The following is a 16,299-nucleotide window of genomic DNA, read 5'->3' as shown; positions in this document are numbered from 1 at the left end:
CGAGAAAGAAAAAACAATTTGGAGGGGTGATTTTAGGTCAAGATTTGACCTGAAATCACCCCTCTTTGATAAACTAAGAAGAAGAAAAAAGGTGACGGCTAAGGTTAGAACTTAGGAGATGAGAGAACTTGAGTAGTAGTAAGTTATAAGCTGGTTGCTTTTAGTACTTGTTTCAACACAATTTTGCCAAATAAGCTGTGTTCAGTGTTCACTGACACTGCTAAATTTATCAATTATTTAATAATCTAAACTTTTACTAGTACTGGTTGTACTGAATTTCCCTTATGAGAGTTGGTTAAAAAAAGCAATAAACACAATCACCACATGACATAATTGTACCAATTTGTGCAACACATGTTCAAGGCATTTATGATTTATCACATGGTAGTAGTAATGAATAGGATGATGAAACGTATAGAAATGTATGATTTCCAACAGCTGTGTTGTTGACTAATAATGGATGTGGAAAAGGATTCACATATAAATGTACAGTAATAGCAACACTCAACACAGTTTTTAACATACTGTTTCTCATCATTGGTTAGATAGAATTTAATGAAATAAACTAAGTTATGTGGATTAGACATAAATTAAGTAGGGCCTGGAGTATAAGATAAGATTCCATGAATCCATCAATAGGATTTTTCCATTTACGGAACATATACTCCCTCCAGACACATTATTGGTTGGGTGGAAAGAAAAGGAAGAGAAAAGAAATCATGAAAATCGATGAATGAATTTGGACTAAGGTAGTCCAAATTCATTTATCAATTTTCGTGTTTCATTTTCACTTCCCTTTCTTCACCACTGAATAATTAATATATATATAATATATATTATAATTGTGGCTGGATGGAGTATACTATACTTCAGGAGTATACTATACTTCATGATAAAGTGTGACTTGGGAATCATAAGACAATGAGGTAGTTAACGAGTTAAAAAACAAATATAGTAAAATTATCTTAAATTCAACCTCTTAAAAATGTAAACTATACTTTTTTTTTTCAATTACAACTGTTTTTTTTTCCATTTTAACTAGTGCCACTAATTTTAATTACTCTCAAGGTGGTTTATGAACTATTTCAGGAGTTTTAACTAGGTTTCTGAACTAAAAAAAATTGTAACTGAATCACCAAATTTTACTATTTGAGCATGTTAAGAAGTTTCACATTGGTTGTGATGCACATGTGTTAATAAAATAGAGGCAATCCTCACCTTACAAGCCGGTTTTGTAGGGTTGAGTTAGGCCAAAAACTCAATTTTAAGATTAGGAATTCGGTAATTGCAAAATTTTGGCACAAAACAAGAACAGGAAAAAAAAAGAAAGTGATGAGCTGTTATGAACTGCATGATAATTGCTAGAGCTGCAGTGCTGATGGTGATTACAAAGGGATCTGTCACAACAAAGTTGGGAGAAATGCAGTCTAGCTTAGCAAATAAAATTTTGGTAAATACTCACTTCTCTACTTCATTGTTTTTTAATCTAAGGTAAGGAAAATATGTTCTATAAAACACATTGGATAGACAGATTTTACATATATAATCCTTAGTGCTGTTACTAGTATTTGTGACATAAAAGTTTTAAGATACTCTTTTACAAAACAGTTATTTGACTATAATAAGAAGAGTAAATCTATATATAGGAGGATGACACATAGCCTAACATAAAAACCTGCGGTAACAAAAATGAACTGTCAATGGATTTTTCATCTCCAAGCACAAGAAGCAACAAGAACTTGATTCTTCCAACCAAGATATAGTGCACCATCTCTCTCTTCTAGAGTGTAATGTCCACGGTAGCTATCCAGAAGATCCTTGATTGAAGAATTGATGAAGGAGCTCAATGGATAAGGCGTAAATCCAGCCTTTGCGAAACGCATTCTCCACTTACTCATAGGCTCGTGACGTTCCACTCTTTCTTCCCCTTCACAGGCTACCAAGTTGACGACTTCTCGAGCCAAACAGTGCTGTTCGACATTAATCCTCTCTTTGTGATCCCTTGGAAGAACAAGATCAATCGATTCATAAACAGCTGAGTTGTAGTTCATTGTCTCGACAAAACGCTCCAAGAATGGAGCGTTATTGGTATTGAATTCTTGCTCAACTAGAGTCACCACCTTGGGAGATATGTGCTTAGCCAATCGCAACAACCGGTCACGATGATTATGAATGTTGACACTTTCATCTGGCACATGGTGTAGCATAAGCGCAAAATTCACCGCCACAGCTTCACCATGTCGAAGTTCAAAGTCTCCGAGTTGCACCTCAGAAGCAGGAACTCTAACAGCATTGAACTCAAAGGGTACATGACATGACTGTGCAAGCGTTGATAACCTTCCCCCCACTATATCAACCCCTCCTCCGCGCGCATAAGCTGAATACGAGTCGTCAACGCCTGTTATTCTGATCTTTGGGGGTCCTCCAGGCCTGCGAGCAAGAGCCTGGATCAGACTCACCCACTGAGTTCCTTGAGTAATTTGAAAATCAATTATGTGTACTTCACGTTCCTCCTTCATAGCTTCAGCAATTGCTCCATTTGCCGACATATACCCGAACTTAAAGTATGGACATATTTCATAAAGTACATGCATGTAAGAGAGTAGTTCATTACCAGTAGGTTCACTACATTTTAACGATTTGTAGATTGTGCTTCCTGAAGAAGCCATCTTTGAAACAAGAGCCTCCAACATGTATGCTCCCAATCGTTCAACCGGATTGCCCATAATCGATACTATTTTGCGTAACTCGGTAACCATCCATTCAATTGTCTCAATATCATTCTCATCTACGGCTTTTGCACAAGTATAAAGCATCTCTTTCAGATCTCCTTTAGATACCATCTCCATGTTTTTCTTCCACTTCTCTGACTCTAATAAGAACGAAGCAGATTCTTGTTTAACTTCAGCATCGTATGTATCTAGCATGTCTGCGTTAGGTCCGAGCATAACAGATTCCAGCTCTAGCATCTTATGCCTCAAGTCATCAAGGTCGTGTCTCAAGTAAGAGTCATCATCCTCAGGAGAACCATTAACAAATTCAAGAGAATGTTGTGGTCTCAACACGTATGAATTTGACTCTAGCTGTGACACCGGACTATTGTTAGGTGAGAAGCTGAGAGTAGACGGAGAATTTTGGTAAGGGAAACTGTTGTTGCTTGTTGAAGCAGATTCAAAGGTGCCATATGGTTCTAGAATTTGATGAGAAGGATAGAATGTTTGGCTGCTGTTATCAGAGGAAGAATAATTTTCTAAATTCTCACTCGAAGGTAAGCCATATGAGTCCAGATTCTGCACAGGTTCAACGTAGAACCTGCCAGAACCATAAGAAATTTCATGTTTCTGTGATGTTTGCATTGATAAATAATAAGTTTCTCGAGCACTACCAATCAACTTTCTGGCACAAACACCTCAGAAATTTTCCAATAGCCTTCTTTTTCAGAACAAGATATGTCGGTAACTTTTACTTTCTAAGCTCGGTAATCATTATCCACACTTGTCTTCAATTTTCTGCGGCAATAGCAGCAGTGTACCGAAAATATGAGCTATTATTTCTGCATAAGGAAAGAAATAAACAGTTAGATAAATACAATATCTAACAAGATAATGATTACTAGAACCGTAAACAACGAAAACAAAGATGCAGTCTACTAATATTGATGAAGTAGAAGGTAATATTAATCAAAGAAAAGTTAGATAATAACAAGAATTGAAAAATTAGGTAATATCTATCAAACATGTATTCTAATACCAGAAGAATATGCTTCTTAAGCACAGAATTATGAGCCTACTTGTCACAAACTATTTGAGAGAAAAATCACCTTTTTTAACTACAAGAATCATTTCTAGTGGTTTAATTGTGTTTATTTAAGCTTTTAAAATTAATCAGAACCTAAAAAGTTGGTTTTTAATGATAACGTTACATGCTATTCCAATTAAACAGTACACCAACCCCTCTAAAGTTACAATTTTCAATATTAACTGTTCATATATCACACAATCATATCTTTAACTCAATTAACATAAAAAACTGAAATTTTCAAAAACCCATCATAGGGATTTCCCCAACCCTAACCCCCAAAAAATTGAAAAGCAAATCTAGTAAACAAAAACTCATTAAAGATAAAAAACAGAAAAGGGTGAAAATCATCTCCCAACCTTTAAAAACAATATTTATTATCCATTTTAGCACAAACCCATTTTCACAAAATCATCAAAATTAAACCCAAAAGGATAAAAATCATATTTTTATTTTTTCTGATAATTCAAACAAGATGCATATTCATCAATCATCATCATGGCAAGAAACAAAAACACTTGGTAACAAAATTACTTCCCATTTACTATCAATTTTAACATAAACCCATTTTCACAAACTCATCAAAACCAAACCAAAATGGATAAAAAAATATATTTTTATTTTTCTAATATTTTTTAACACAAAACACTTATAATAAAAATCACTTCCACTTTAACAACAGCTTCATATAAATAAGGAAAGTGAAAAAGTTAAAAAATTTATGAGTCTCTCTCACCTCAAAAAGAAAATCTGATCTGAAACCAGCTTATACACAAGCTTGACCAAGTTGAATTGAAGCTGAAACTGAAATTTGTTAAGATAAGGAGGTTATGGTTTGTGAGGTTTGATATTAAAAGTTAGGAGGAGGAGGAACAGATGGTAAATCACAAAGGTTGTTGGTTGTTGTTTTGGTTTGGTTTGGTTTGGTCCACTATGACTATCTATGAATGAATGAATGAAGTGTCTGAAGTGCGTTTATGCTGTTTTTATACGGACGCCAACAAGGAAAGTCTCTCTCTTCTTTTGTGAAATAAATAAATTAATTATCCTTTTTATTTTTACCAAAATCTTAGTAATTAACACACTTTTTTAAGACAAGGAGTATATATTGGTACGATTCGTACAATTATTTTCTTTCTTCTATTTATAGAAAAATAAAAAATAATAAATCTTCAATATAAGTAGAAAAATGTTTGAAAAATAAATAAATAGAAAAATGTTGAAATAAATGGTGACTAGTATATAACATGGTTAAATATATTGTTTTTGATTTTTTCTAATCTACCCTTTTATAAATTGACCGTATTTACCCATTAAATATTTCAATTTTATTTTTAGTTGATTTAAAAATTTCTTTCAAACTAAGACACAAAATTTGTTCTAATGATATGAATTTTGAGTAAGATGCTTAAAATTTTAGATTCGATTTTCATTAACTCTATTGTAAATAAAAAAAAAATCTCTTAAATTTTATTTCTTCTTGATATTTTGTTTTTTATTTTCAATTTTACTTTTTTTATAAAAGTTCAGGCCAGATTTCAATATACTAGTATTAAACTAATTTTTAAAATTGAAAACAGCGAAACTAAAATTGAAAATTTTAATAAGAATTATGATGTTTGACTCCAAGACTTTAGAGACAATATCAAAAAGTTCACGTAATATTATTTTAGTCAAATAGCTGAGGGAAAATTTTAAATGAAAACTCGGTTGTATCAACTGAACTATGACCTGGTTTAAATTATTTATTTTTTAGCTTATTCGAAACAACTTATACAAATAAATAAATTTTTATGTATTATTATAAAATTTTCAAGTTAGTTTATGATAAAATAACTTATAAAAATACAATATTTGTTTGTGAAAATTTATGAATTAACTCAAAAATTTATTTATTTGCATAAGTTATTTTTATAATCTAAAAAATAAGCCGAATCCATACGAGTCCTATATATGGTCACTGAGACTCTCTTAATATTTTAATGAAGAAGAAGAATATAAATGTAAATATTTTGTTTAGTATAAATAAGATATTATCGACGCACAACTACAAATATTGATCATCGAACTAAATAAAACTGCAAAAAGTGATAAAATTCCCCCTCAAGAGAACTTAACACTGCTACATTGGACCTGCAACATGTCCAAGGTGGCTTATGGAACTGTGACTCCATTTTTTAGCCTTAAAAAATTATATCGTAGTAGACCTCTTAAAAAAGTAAAACGACTAAAATTAAATAAAAAGTCAAATGTTTCTTCGATCCAAAGTGGCTAGTTCCCTTAATGTTTTTGGAAAAAAAATTGAACTAAAAAAATTGTGCCGTCTCAAGCACAAACACAACACGCATATTCTCCTCCAAATTTTTATTGATGTTGTTTACAGTTCAAATGAAAATTATCCCTTTTATATTTTTTTTTAATTTTTTTATCAAAAGAGGGCAAAAGCCCAAATTATCCCTTTTATATTCCTTGCATTTTTTATTTATTATTAAGAGGTCCAACTAACATTTAAAATTGGAGCTCCAAATAATCGAGACTGACATGTTAAATATTTTCAAATAGTAGTAAAATTGGATTATAAAAAAAAAATAGTAGTAAAATTGGATTTTTAATTTTATTTCTTTAATAATGGAAATTTATCTACCAAAAGAAAGTAATAATGAAAATTAAGAAAGATTATTATGGAGCCTACGTAAATGTGGTGTGTGAGTGTGTGTGAGTGTGTGACACATGAACCAACGTGCCATGCGATAGAATAGTAAACAAACGTAGCAATTATGCATCGTATCATTAAATTAGCCTACGCGGTTTCGGTCTCTTTCACTCGTTTCCTCGAACATGTGGTGACACCTACCCTTACTTTGTGCTTGTTTTTATCGTCACTTTACTTTTTCCTTTTTCATAACAAAGTATGATATACTACTCCGTCCCATAATATAGACAAAAAAAAAATTTCACACTTATTAAGAAAAGTAAAATATGATAATTTTAAGGTTGACTTTTTATGTGTTTGTTGAAATAAGTTTCATGGGAAGATGTAAAAACAGTTTTTATTGGTTATTGATTATGGGGAAAAGAAGAGAGAGAGTAAATTAAGTAAAAGTTTATCTTGAAAATGATAAAAGTTAGTTTTTTTTGCTTATAATTTGGGACATGAAAAAATGATTTTTTTTGCTTATAATATGAGACGGAGGGAGTATATATATATATATATATATATATATATATATATATATATATATATATATATATATATATATATATATATATATTACACACACTACTATTTTACATTTTACAATGTGTTATATAATTTTTCTTCGTTTTTTCTTTCACCTATCTAATAAAATTGAACTAATTAATTACATTTTTGGTTATCTATGTATTGATATATTGTACTATTTTAATTTAACTTTTTTTCTTCAGTATATATTGTCCAACAAGTGCAGAAGAAAATTCTTTTGTAATGATGACAAACATTAAAATGAATGGTTTTTAATATCAATCATGGTATTACGACAGTTATTCTGACAACCTTTAATGTTGAGGTCGTCACATTCGTCCTCACATTAATGGTTGTGGCTTCATCTCGAGGTTTATATATATCACTTTAATTTCATAAAAAATGTTTATATATCTAATATCTCTTTAAAACCTCTCAGTTCATGCTTGTACTGACTTGAATGTCAAAATTAGTTTTTCAAATATATTAATAAGAAAATGAGATTGTTGACAAAATACACGCTTGACAAAATGGCCAAAGTCTAATGCTAGTGTGCTCGTGTCTTTGATTTTACTCACTTGTATTGACAATCTATAATATATAATATGAAATGCAATGGTCGAGTTTAAGTCAAAGAAATAAAATATCCACACCATAAGCACAAGACTAGCCTATTATCGGTCAATAATTTCTTAAATAAATTTATTTTTAGAGCTTAGTTCAGATAGAAATATCACATTATATATATAAACATTAAAATTCAAAATATTTACTAATTCATCTTAAAAGAGTGAATTTCTGAGTAAAAAAAGAGAGTGAAATTTTAATCATTAAATTACTTAGAAGAAATTGTGATGAAAAGAGCAGAATTCTTTTTACCTAATATTTACATATGACTTTATTTTTTTTAATAATTAATGCTTGTTGATAAGCCTTCAAATTCAAAGTAGTCCTTTATACAAATTAAGGTAAAAGTCTAAAGCATGCAATGTCAAAGAAATTGAAAGGTGTTGTGGATCGTATCATAATAAATATATAATAATGTCTAAAGTAAGACTCTGAAAAAGGAAAAGAACAGAAAGTAAAAATAGTGATTTAATTCAAGTGATTTTAGGCACATCCTTATAGCCAACATGTCCCATAAAGTTGAAAAAAAAACTAGTTTATGCAAAAGATATGTGGAAGTTGAGTTGAATCTCTTGTTTCATTTTGTTGTTTTCTGTTTTATTTCAACACACCAACATGGACGTTATGGTTATTAATTAATGTCATAGTTGTTGATATAACATGACATCAATTTCTTGTAAGCCTTGCATCATTAATGTGTAATTGTTTTATTTTGTTAGAGGACTAATGCAAAAAAAAAAACATAAATGAACCCTTGACCTAAAGGGCATGTCTCTCATTTCGCTCAATCGATCTATCCACTTATCAGTAATTCTGAGTCATACACTTAACAGACGACTCATACTTCAAATTTGATAAATTGAGTTTAAAATGCAAAATAAATCATTCATGTATAATGGTTTTAAATTGTTTAGTTCTATATAAGTTACAATTTTCCACAAGGGACAATCACACACATTTGGTGTGTAGTACTAAACATTTAGATTGTTAGATAAAGATCAAACACCTTTAGATTTTAGATTTTACTCATGTTTAAAATTTATCACTACTCCAAATTAATGACTACACTACTAAACTCCCATGAATCATAATTTTATTTATTTATTTGAGTCTTAAATTTCCTCTTTATTCTTCACATAAGTCAAATTCTAGCTTTATACTATGCTTGTGACAAAATTTGCTATTATCATCACCAATGCTATAAGTCTAACATTGTGGCTCTTTTGTATTTATTCAATTCAAAGTTTCAAACACCTTAAGACAAGAAATCTTAATTGCGACAAGTCCTCACAAAACAAGGCCTTTGTGTAGGGCATGTAACTATCATCATAGTACGTACAACACTTTCAACCAAGAAATTTGTCACAAAAGTCTAATATTTCTGCTTGATTTAAATGGAGGGGAAACTAAAATGACATAAAATAGTTTTTTTTTTTTATACAGGACATAAACTTGTGCCCTTAAGGGCACATGTTAAGGAGATAAATGTGGAAAAAATTTATTGAACTTGTGGTGTATTCAATTCTCTAAACATTAAATTTTTTCTATTATTAAATGCTATATTTCTATTTTTAGGTAGCTTAACATGTGCCCTTAAGACACAAGTTAACATAACCCAATAAAATATTGGTCATGTTCTTTAAAGTTGGTGCAACAAAATTCTTGTGATTAATGAGCATATCAAGATAAGGTGCAGATTTTGTAGTAGAATTGATAGATGAATGGATGCAGAATTTAACGCGGAGTCTTACTGACAATAAATAAGTCTTTGCAGAATTGTTAGCGCTTTCTAATCTTTGAGGATATTTTATGGCTTTAATTTGGTGAACCAAAAAAAAGTCATGTAATTTTTTTTTGTTTGTTGACAAATGGACACGTGTGAAATGAGTTGCTGCGTACGATTAGTCAGCCTTGCAGCTGCAAAAGGATTAGACATCCTCCTATGTTCGAACCCTGTGCCGCATTAGGTTGGGTGATCGTATCCGAACCAATCCAAAAGTAAAACCGCAAATCGAACCAAACCAAACCGAAAACCGCAAAAACCACATTTAGTTTGGATGTATTTGGATGACTTTCTTACTGAACCGCAAACCGCAAAACCGCAAACCGCAAAAACCGCAAAAACCGCGGATAACCGCAAAAACCGCATTAAGTTACTATTATATATTTATATTCCAATATCGTAAAAGAAAATATATTTATATTCCAATATACATGCCCAATTACCAAGTCAGTCGACCAAATTAATCGAACTTCAAGTTGTTTTTATTTTTTGTACTGAAATTTTATTTTGGTGCTGTAATGTTATTTTAAATAAACAAATTTTATCGGTAACGTGATGTTATTTTGAAAATTCAATTTTTTTATATATTTAAAATTGTAAGTTACTATAATGTTATTTTGGATAAATAATTTTTGTTGGTACTACAATGTTATTTTGGAACTTCAATTTTTTATTTTTTTTATGCTTAAAATTTTTCGGTACAATCGTTATGTTTTAAACCGCACCAACCGAACCGATCCAAACCGCATTGGTTTGGTTTGGTTTGGTTTGGATGACTTTTTAAAAATCAACCGAATCAAACCGAACCGCATGCATTTTTATCTCGCGATTAGGATGACTTTTATGCTCAAAACCGAACCAAACCGCACCGCGATCACCCCTAAGGTTAAGGAGCTGGGCTGGGGTAGTGAGGTCCATTCCTAACATGTTTCGAAAGGCCCGCTAATGCTGGAGGGAACATCCCCACTAAGTGATCGGTCCGCTCTTTACCATAAAATATAAGCAAAAGTAGTTGCTTATATTTCATTTCAGATAGTGATGTCATATACCTATTTAACAAACAAAATAATCTTCTTCAAAAAACAAACAAAATAATCTTTTACTCAACCATAAATGGAGTCACTCAAATCTGACATCATGAGTGACATGATTTTATTTGATTATATATAAGAAGCTTCTATGCAACTATAGCTGATTTAATGAAATTTGTATGTCATAATCAAGGAGTACATGGATTTTGAAAAAAAAATTATAATAAAAAAAAGCATATTTGACCTTAGCTTTATCGAGAATTTATAAAGGAATATGTAACACAAAAATGATAAACAAAAGTACCCCACCACCTGCTACCAATAGAATGAAAATGAAATGAAAATTATTTGCACTTGATCTATGGACTTTAATTCATTGACAGCTAGTTTTGTCAAAAAAATAAAATAAAAATGAAACCTTTAGTTTTGGTTCTCAAATTGGGTATATAGGGAAAAATTAAATTAAATTAATAAAGATATCCTTATCACTGGGTATCACTAGTCCAACTTTTAAAGCAAGGATGTGGAATACCTTCAATTTAATTACTTAAATATTGATTTGACAAAAAATAATAAAAACTCTTGATCACATTTTAATTTCTTAGTTATTTGTCAATTCAAAATTTTGATTATTCTATTTTTAATTTTATTTCTTGTACTTCAAAGTTTTTTTAGACGGAATGTACTTAAAAGTTAAAACAAGAAATTTTGGATTACATCTTAAGAGAAGGCTCAAGTGAAACCAAAGGATTGACCTATTTAATGCATGTGAAAAGTTTAACATCAACAAAATGCACTTGAATAAATGATTGATTTAATATTTAAAGAACTAGAAAGTTGTGGTAATAGAGTTGATGATTAAATTAACGGTGACTGATTCCTTGTATTGAAAGACTCCGTGACATTAGCGGTTAGGTGGCGTGCTCTATGGATGTACGCGAGCCAACAATTAAACAGGGAACATGTTATAAAAAGCTTCGGGGAGTAATTCCAAAATGTATGGATGAACGCACAATTGTTGAGGAGATTGTTAAAAATATCATATCATGTGTGTGTGTACGATCCCGCATGACTCAACACCCTCCGGCATCCCAAGTACTTGAAATGTAATGTCGCGCGATGCCATATTTTTCGTGGCCAATCATCATACATGCTAATGCTATGATCTCTGTCTCCATCATGAATTTGGCTTCTTGAAAACAAAATTTGGGTGGGTGAGTCCTGCTTGCTTGAAGGTGAGGTTCTAGCATTATATTGGAAGCTTTAAACTGGAACAACTTGCTTGGGACAGGTTGTCCTTAAATTTGATGCAAAACCAATTGCCTAGGCTTTTTTCTGAATTTGGCTCCATAGTATCAACCTGTAGATAATCCCTACTCAGTAGACAAAATTGTTCCAAGGTTTTTGTTAGCTAGGCATAAAAAACAAAAAATACAGTTCCACACACGAAAAATACAATTGCTTATACTCCTGCTAGGGCGATTGTATTGTACCTAAATTTTGTTGTAATATGTTTTAAGTTCCTACATGTATTGTTGATATCAACTCTTCCCACTAACAAATAACAATTAAGATTTGTCATTTAAAAACATAAAAAGGTGCAATTTATTTAAATTAGGCTAACAATTAGGCTAAAGTTCCAAAGCTGAAATGAGACAATTGTTAGATGCACTTAGTGATAGCGGTTTTGTTTGAATAAACAATTTTCTTTATAGCTTAAATGCTTATCATCATAAACCCTTATGTATAAGTTGTTTTTATATGAAAATTTAAATTCAAATTATTTTCGTATAAGCTATATGTTATTTTCATAAGCTTTCTGGAAACACTTGTGAAAATAAGGAGGAAACAACATATGAACTCGTGAGCTATTTTTATAAGTTCTGTCAAACAGATAAGTTCAAATAAGTCAATTTAAACAGACTCTGTTTATGTTTAAAGATTGTTGCATTGTCAAACTGGAATTAATGTTTAGACCAAAGATTATGAAGATAACTATATTGGTTTGATTGGTAATTCAAGCTCTGAAGCATTATAACCTCTGAACCAGCGCCTCAGCCTCTGAAGCAATGTAACCTCTGGACCCTCACAACCTCTGAAGCTGACATAAGCTCTGAAGCTCTGTTTTGCTTGGTTCTGATACGCGTTTCTGTTTTACTTAGCTTTTAGAGTTAGTTAGTTAGTTTTGTACAGTTGTAATTCAGTTACGTTTTTGTTTGTCCTAGGTAGTTATGCAGTTACTTGCATTTGAAGTAACCACCTATTGTATATAAACAATTAAGGCCCTTTGTGGAAGAATAAGATTTTTACTTTTCCTTTATTCAATTTCTGCTTATTCTAAATTCATTCTTCATTCATCTTTCATCCTTCAGTGCTCTTTGTTTTGGGTTAATCCCCAACAAAGTGGTATCAGAGCTTTCACGATCCTAGGGATCTTGATTCGGATCTTTCACCAAGAAAGAGCATCAAAGGTTGCAGTGATTCAATCATGGCTGGGAAGAGTAATTTCCATGCGAATTTGCCAATTCTTGATGGAAAGAACTGGGATACATGGGTCAAACAGATGAATGTGATATTCATTGTTCAAGAAGTGGATGAACAAGTGAAGACAGTTCTTGATCCATTACCAGCAAATGCAACAGCAGAACAGAGAGCAACGTTCAGAGAAGCACTGAAGAAAGATAGCAAAGCTCTATTTCTCATTCATCAATGTGTTGATGCCAAGGTATTTGAGAAGATTGCAGATTTCACAACGTCCAAAGAGGCTTGGGACACTTTGCAGAAGAGCTATGGTGGTGATGCAAAGGTCAAGAAAGTGAAATTGCAAGCCTTGAAGAGACAATATGAGCTGTTGGAGATGAAGAATGATGAGACAATTGCAGATTACTTCACAAGAGTGGTGACTCTCACCAATCAGATGAAGAATTGTGGAAGTAATCTTGCTGAACAGGAAACAGTGGAAAAGGTACTTAGAACTTTAACTTCAAAATTTGAGCACATTGTGGTGACAATTGAAGAAACAAAAGACTTAAGTGAAATCAAGATTGAAGACTTGCAGAGTACACTTGAGGCTCATGAGATGAAGCATGGTGGAAGAAACCATGGCAAAGAAGATGAGCAAGCTTTGTTTGTAAAGTTCAAAAAGTACCAAGATGACAAAAAGAAATGGCAGAAAAAGAAAGAGTTCAAGAAAGGGAAAGAAAGTGTTGAAGACAAGCCTGAATCCTCAAAAGAAGGAGGAGGGAAAAAGAAGAATTATCAAAAGAAGGATAAGAGCACCATTCAGTGTTACAATTGTGACAAATATGGTCACTATGCTAAAGAATGTAAGGCTCCTAAGAAGAACCAAAGTCAAAACAGTGGAGAAGAAGCAAATGTGGCACAGGATGATTCAACATCAGAAGATGATGTGAATTTCATGATGACAATTACTGATGAAGCAGCAGATTCCATGGTTTGGTACTTTGATACAGGGTGCTCAAATCATATGACAGGGAATAGAAGCATCTTAACTGATTTTGACAAGTGTTTCAACACAAAGATCAGGCTAGCAGATAGCAATTCCATTGCAGCTGAAGGCATTGGAAATGTAGTGATACAGAGAAATAATGGAAGGAAAGCAGTGATTGAGAAAGTTCTATATGTGCCTGGTATGAAATGTAACTTGATGAGTGTAGGTCAGTTACTTGAGAAAGGGTTCAGGGTAGTGCTAGAAGATGAAGCACTGAAACTCTTTGATTCAAAGAACAGATTAATTCTGAAAACAGCACAAAGCAAGAATAGAACCTTCAAGAGTCAAATCAAAGCAATTGAAGCTGAATGCTTAGTTACAACTGCTGAAAGTAAAGACAGTGACTTATGGCACAAGAGGTATGGTCATTTGAATTTCAAAAGCTTGTCTATGCTTAATTCAAAGAACATGGTGTTAGGACTGCCTAGTGTTATACCTCCAGTCGATACATGCACTGTATGTTTGTTAGGAAAACATCCTAGATCATCTTTTAAAAGTAACTTGCCTATGAGATCTAGTGAAGTTCTAAATGTTGTGCATTCTGATATTTGTGGACCAATTGATGTGTTATCAACTGGTGGAAACAAATATTTTATCACATTTGTTGATGAGTATTCAAGGATGATATGGCTATATCATATAAAGGCTAAAAGTGATGCATTTGAAGTGTTTAAGAAATTTAAAACACTGGTTGAAAAACAAAGTGACAAGTCAATAAAAGTGTTGAGAACTGATGGTGGAGGAGAATATACATCAAAGGAGTTTGAGAATTATTGCAAAGAGAAAGGCATAATTCATGAAATTACAGCATCATACACTCCTCAACACAATGGTCTTGCTGAGAGAAGGAATAGAACTATCCTGGATATGGCTAGAAGCATGGTAAAGCAGAAGGGTTTGCCACATAGATTTTGGGGTGAGGCAGTTTCTACTGCAGTATATATCCTAAACAGATGTCCTACCAAATGCTTAGACAAAGTGCCAGAAGCTATATGGAGTGGTTCAATTCCATCTGTGAAACACTTGAAGGTGTTTGGTTCCTTGAGTTACAAGCATGTGCCAGATGCAAAGAGAAAGAAGCTAGATGACAGAAGTGAACCTGTGATATTTGTTGGATATCATAGAACTGGTGCATATAGACTGTATAATCCCACATCAGACAAGATAGAGACCAGCAGAGATGTGAAAGTACTTGAGAATGAAAGCTGGGATTGGAAACAGAAATCTGTATCTAAGAAAACTTGTGAAGTGGACTTGGATGATGGATTGAGCAACATAGATGAACCAATTACTTTTGTTAATCCAAATCAAGGTACTAATCATGAAGAAGATATGCACACCTCAAGTGATGATGATGATAGAGTTCATCTGACATCAAGACCTCAAAGAGTTACTCAGATTCCAAGAAGGTTAGCAGATTGTGAAATGGTTCCAGATAATGCTGTAGACAATGAGGGTGACATTGTGCATTATGCTATGCTTGCAGACACTGAACCTTTAGATGTCAAGAGTGCACTAAAGAGTAAAGTGTGGTTAGAAGCAATGATTGATGAGCTGAAGTCAATTGAAAAGAATAAGACATGGGACCTGTGCAAGCTACCTTTAGAGAAAAGAGCAATTGATGTGAAGTGGGTGTACAAAGTGAAGCAAAATCCTGAGGGCCAAGTAATCAAGTACAAGGCAAGACTTGTGGCCAAAGGCTTTCTGCAAAAGCAAGGCCTAAACTATGATGAAGTATTCTCTCCTGAAGGCTGGTTATTGCACTAGCTTGTAGCAGAAGATGGCCTTTATTCCATTTAGATGTAAAGTCAGCATTCTTAAATGGACCATTGGAAGAAGATGTATATGTCAAGCAACCACCTGGTTTTGAATTGAAAGGTAAAGAAGATAAAGTGCTGAAACTGAACAAAGCCTTGTATGGTCTGAAACAAGCTCCAAGAGCTTGGAACAAGAGAATTGACCAATTCTTTGTTGTACAAGGATTTGTGAAATGTAGTGTGGAATATGGTGTGTATGTTAAACAAAGTGAGAACAAGCATATGTTAATCATATGTTTGTATGTTGATGACTTGTTAGTGACTTGTAGCTCACTAGCAGAGATTGAAGATTTCAAATCACAGATGAAGAGTGAATTTGAAATGACCGATTTGGGAAAGCTCACATATTTCTTAGGAATGAAGCTGTTATATACTGCAAAGGGGGTGATACTGCATCAAGCAAAATATGCCACTGAGATTTTGAGAAAGTTTGAAATGCTTGATTGCAATTCATCAGTCACACCTGCAGACACAAGACTTAAGCTGGAAATAGATGAAAACAGTGATAC

General features: G+C 32.5%; 1 protein-coding gene across 1 annotated transcript; it reads right to left on the bottom strand.

The window, feature by feature from the left end:
• Window positions 1-1,445: 1,445 nt before the first annotated feature.
• On the bottom strand, window positions 1,446-4,755 carry LOC123914474 (scarecrow-like protein 21). Its single transcript, XM_045965643.1, has 2 exons — window positions 4,535-4,755; window positions 1,446-3,553 (listed from the first exon to the last, which is right to left on the bottom strand). The coding sequence occupies exon 2, from the start codon at window positions 3,354-3,356 to the stop codon at window positions 1,710-1,712; it is 1,647 nt and encodes a 548-aa protein (XP_045821599.1). The 5' UTR covers window positions 3,357-3,553; window positions 4,535-4,755; the 3' UTR covers window positions 1,446-1,709.
• Between the last annotated feature and the right edge of the window lie 11,544 nt (window positions 4,756-16,299).

The sequence above is a fragment of the Trifolium pratense genome, linkage group LG3 (genome assembly GCF_020283565.1).
Source record: "Trifolium pratense cultivar HEN17-A07 linkage group LG3, ARS_RC_1.1, whole genome shotgun sequence".
Classification (NCBI taxonomy): Eukaryota; Viridiplantae; Streptophyta; class Magnoliopsida; order Fabales; family Fabaceae; genus Trifolium; species Trifolium pratense.
Note: the sequence above shows the minus strand (reverse complement) of the source record. Positions and strands in the feature narration are given on the sequence as shown.

Bases quoted from the DNA above. Each gene is read 5' to 3' on its own strand.
- LOC123914474 (XM_045965643.1), bottom strand. From the start codon at position 3,356: ATGCAAACATCACAGAAACATGAAATTTCTTATGGTTCTGGCAGGTTC.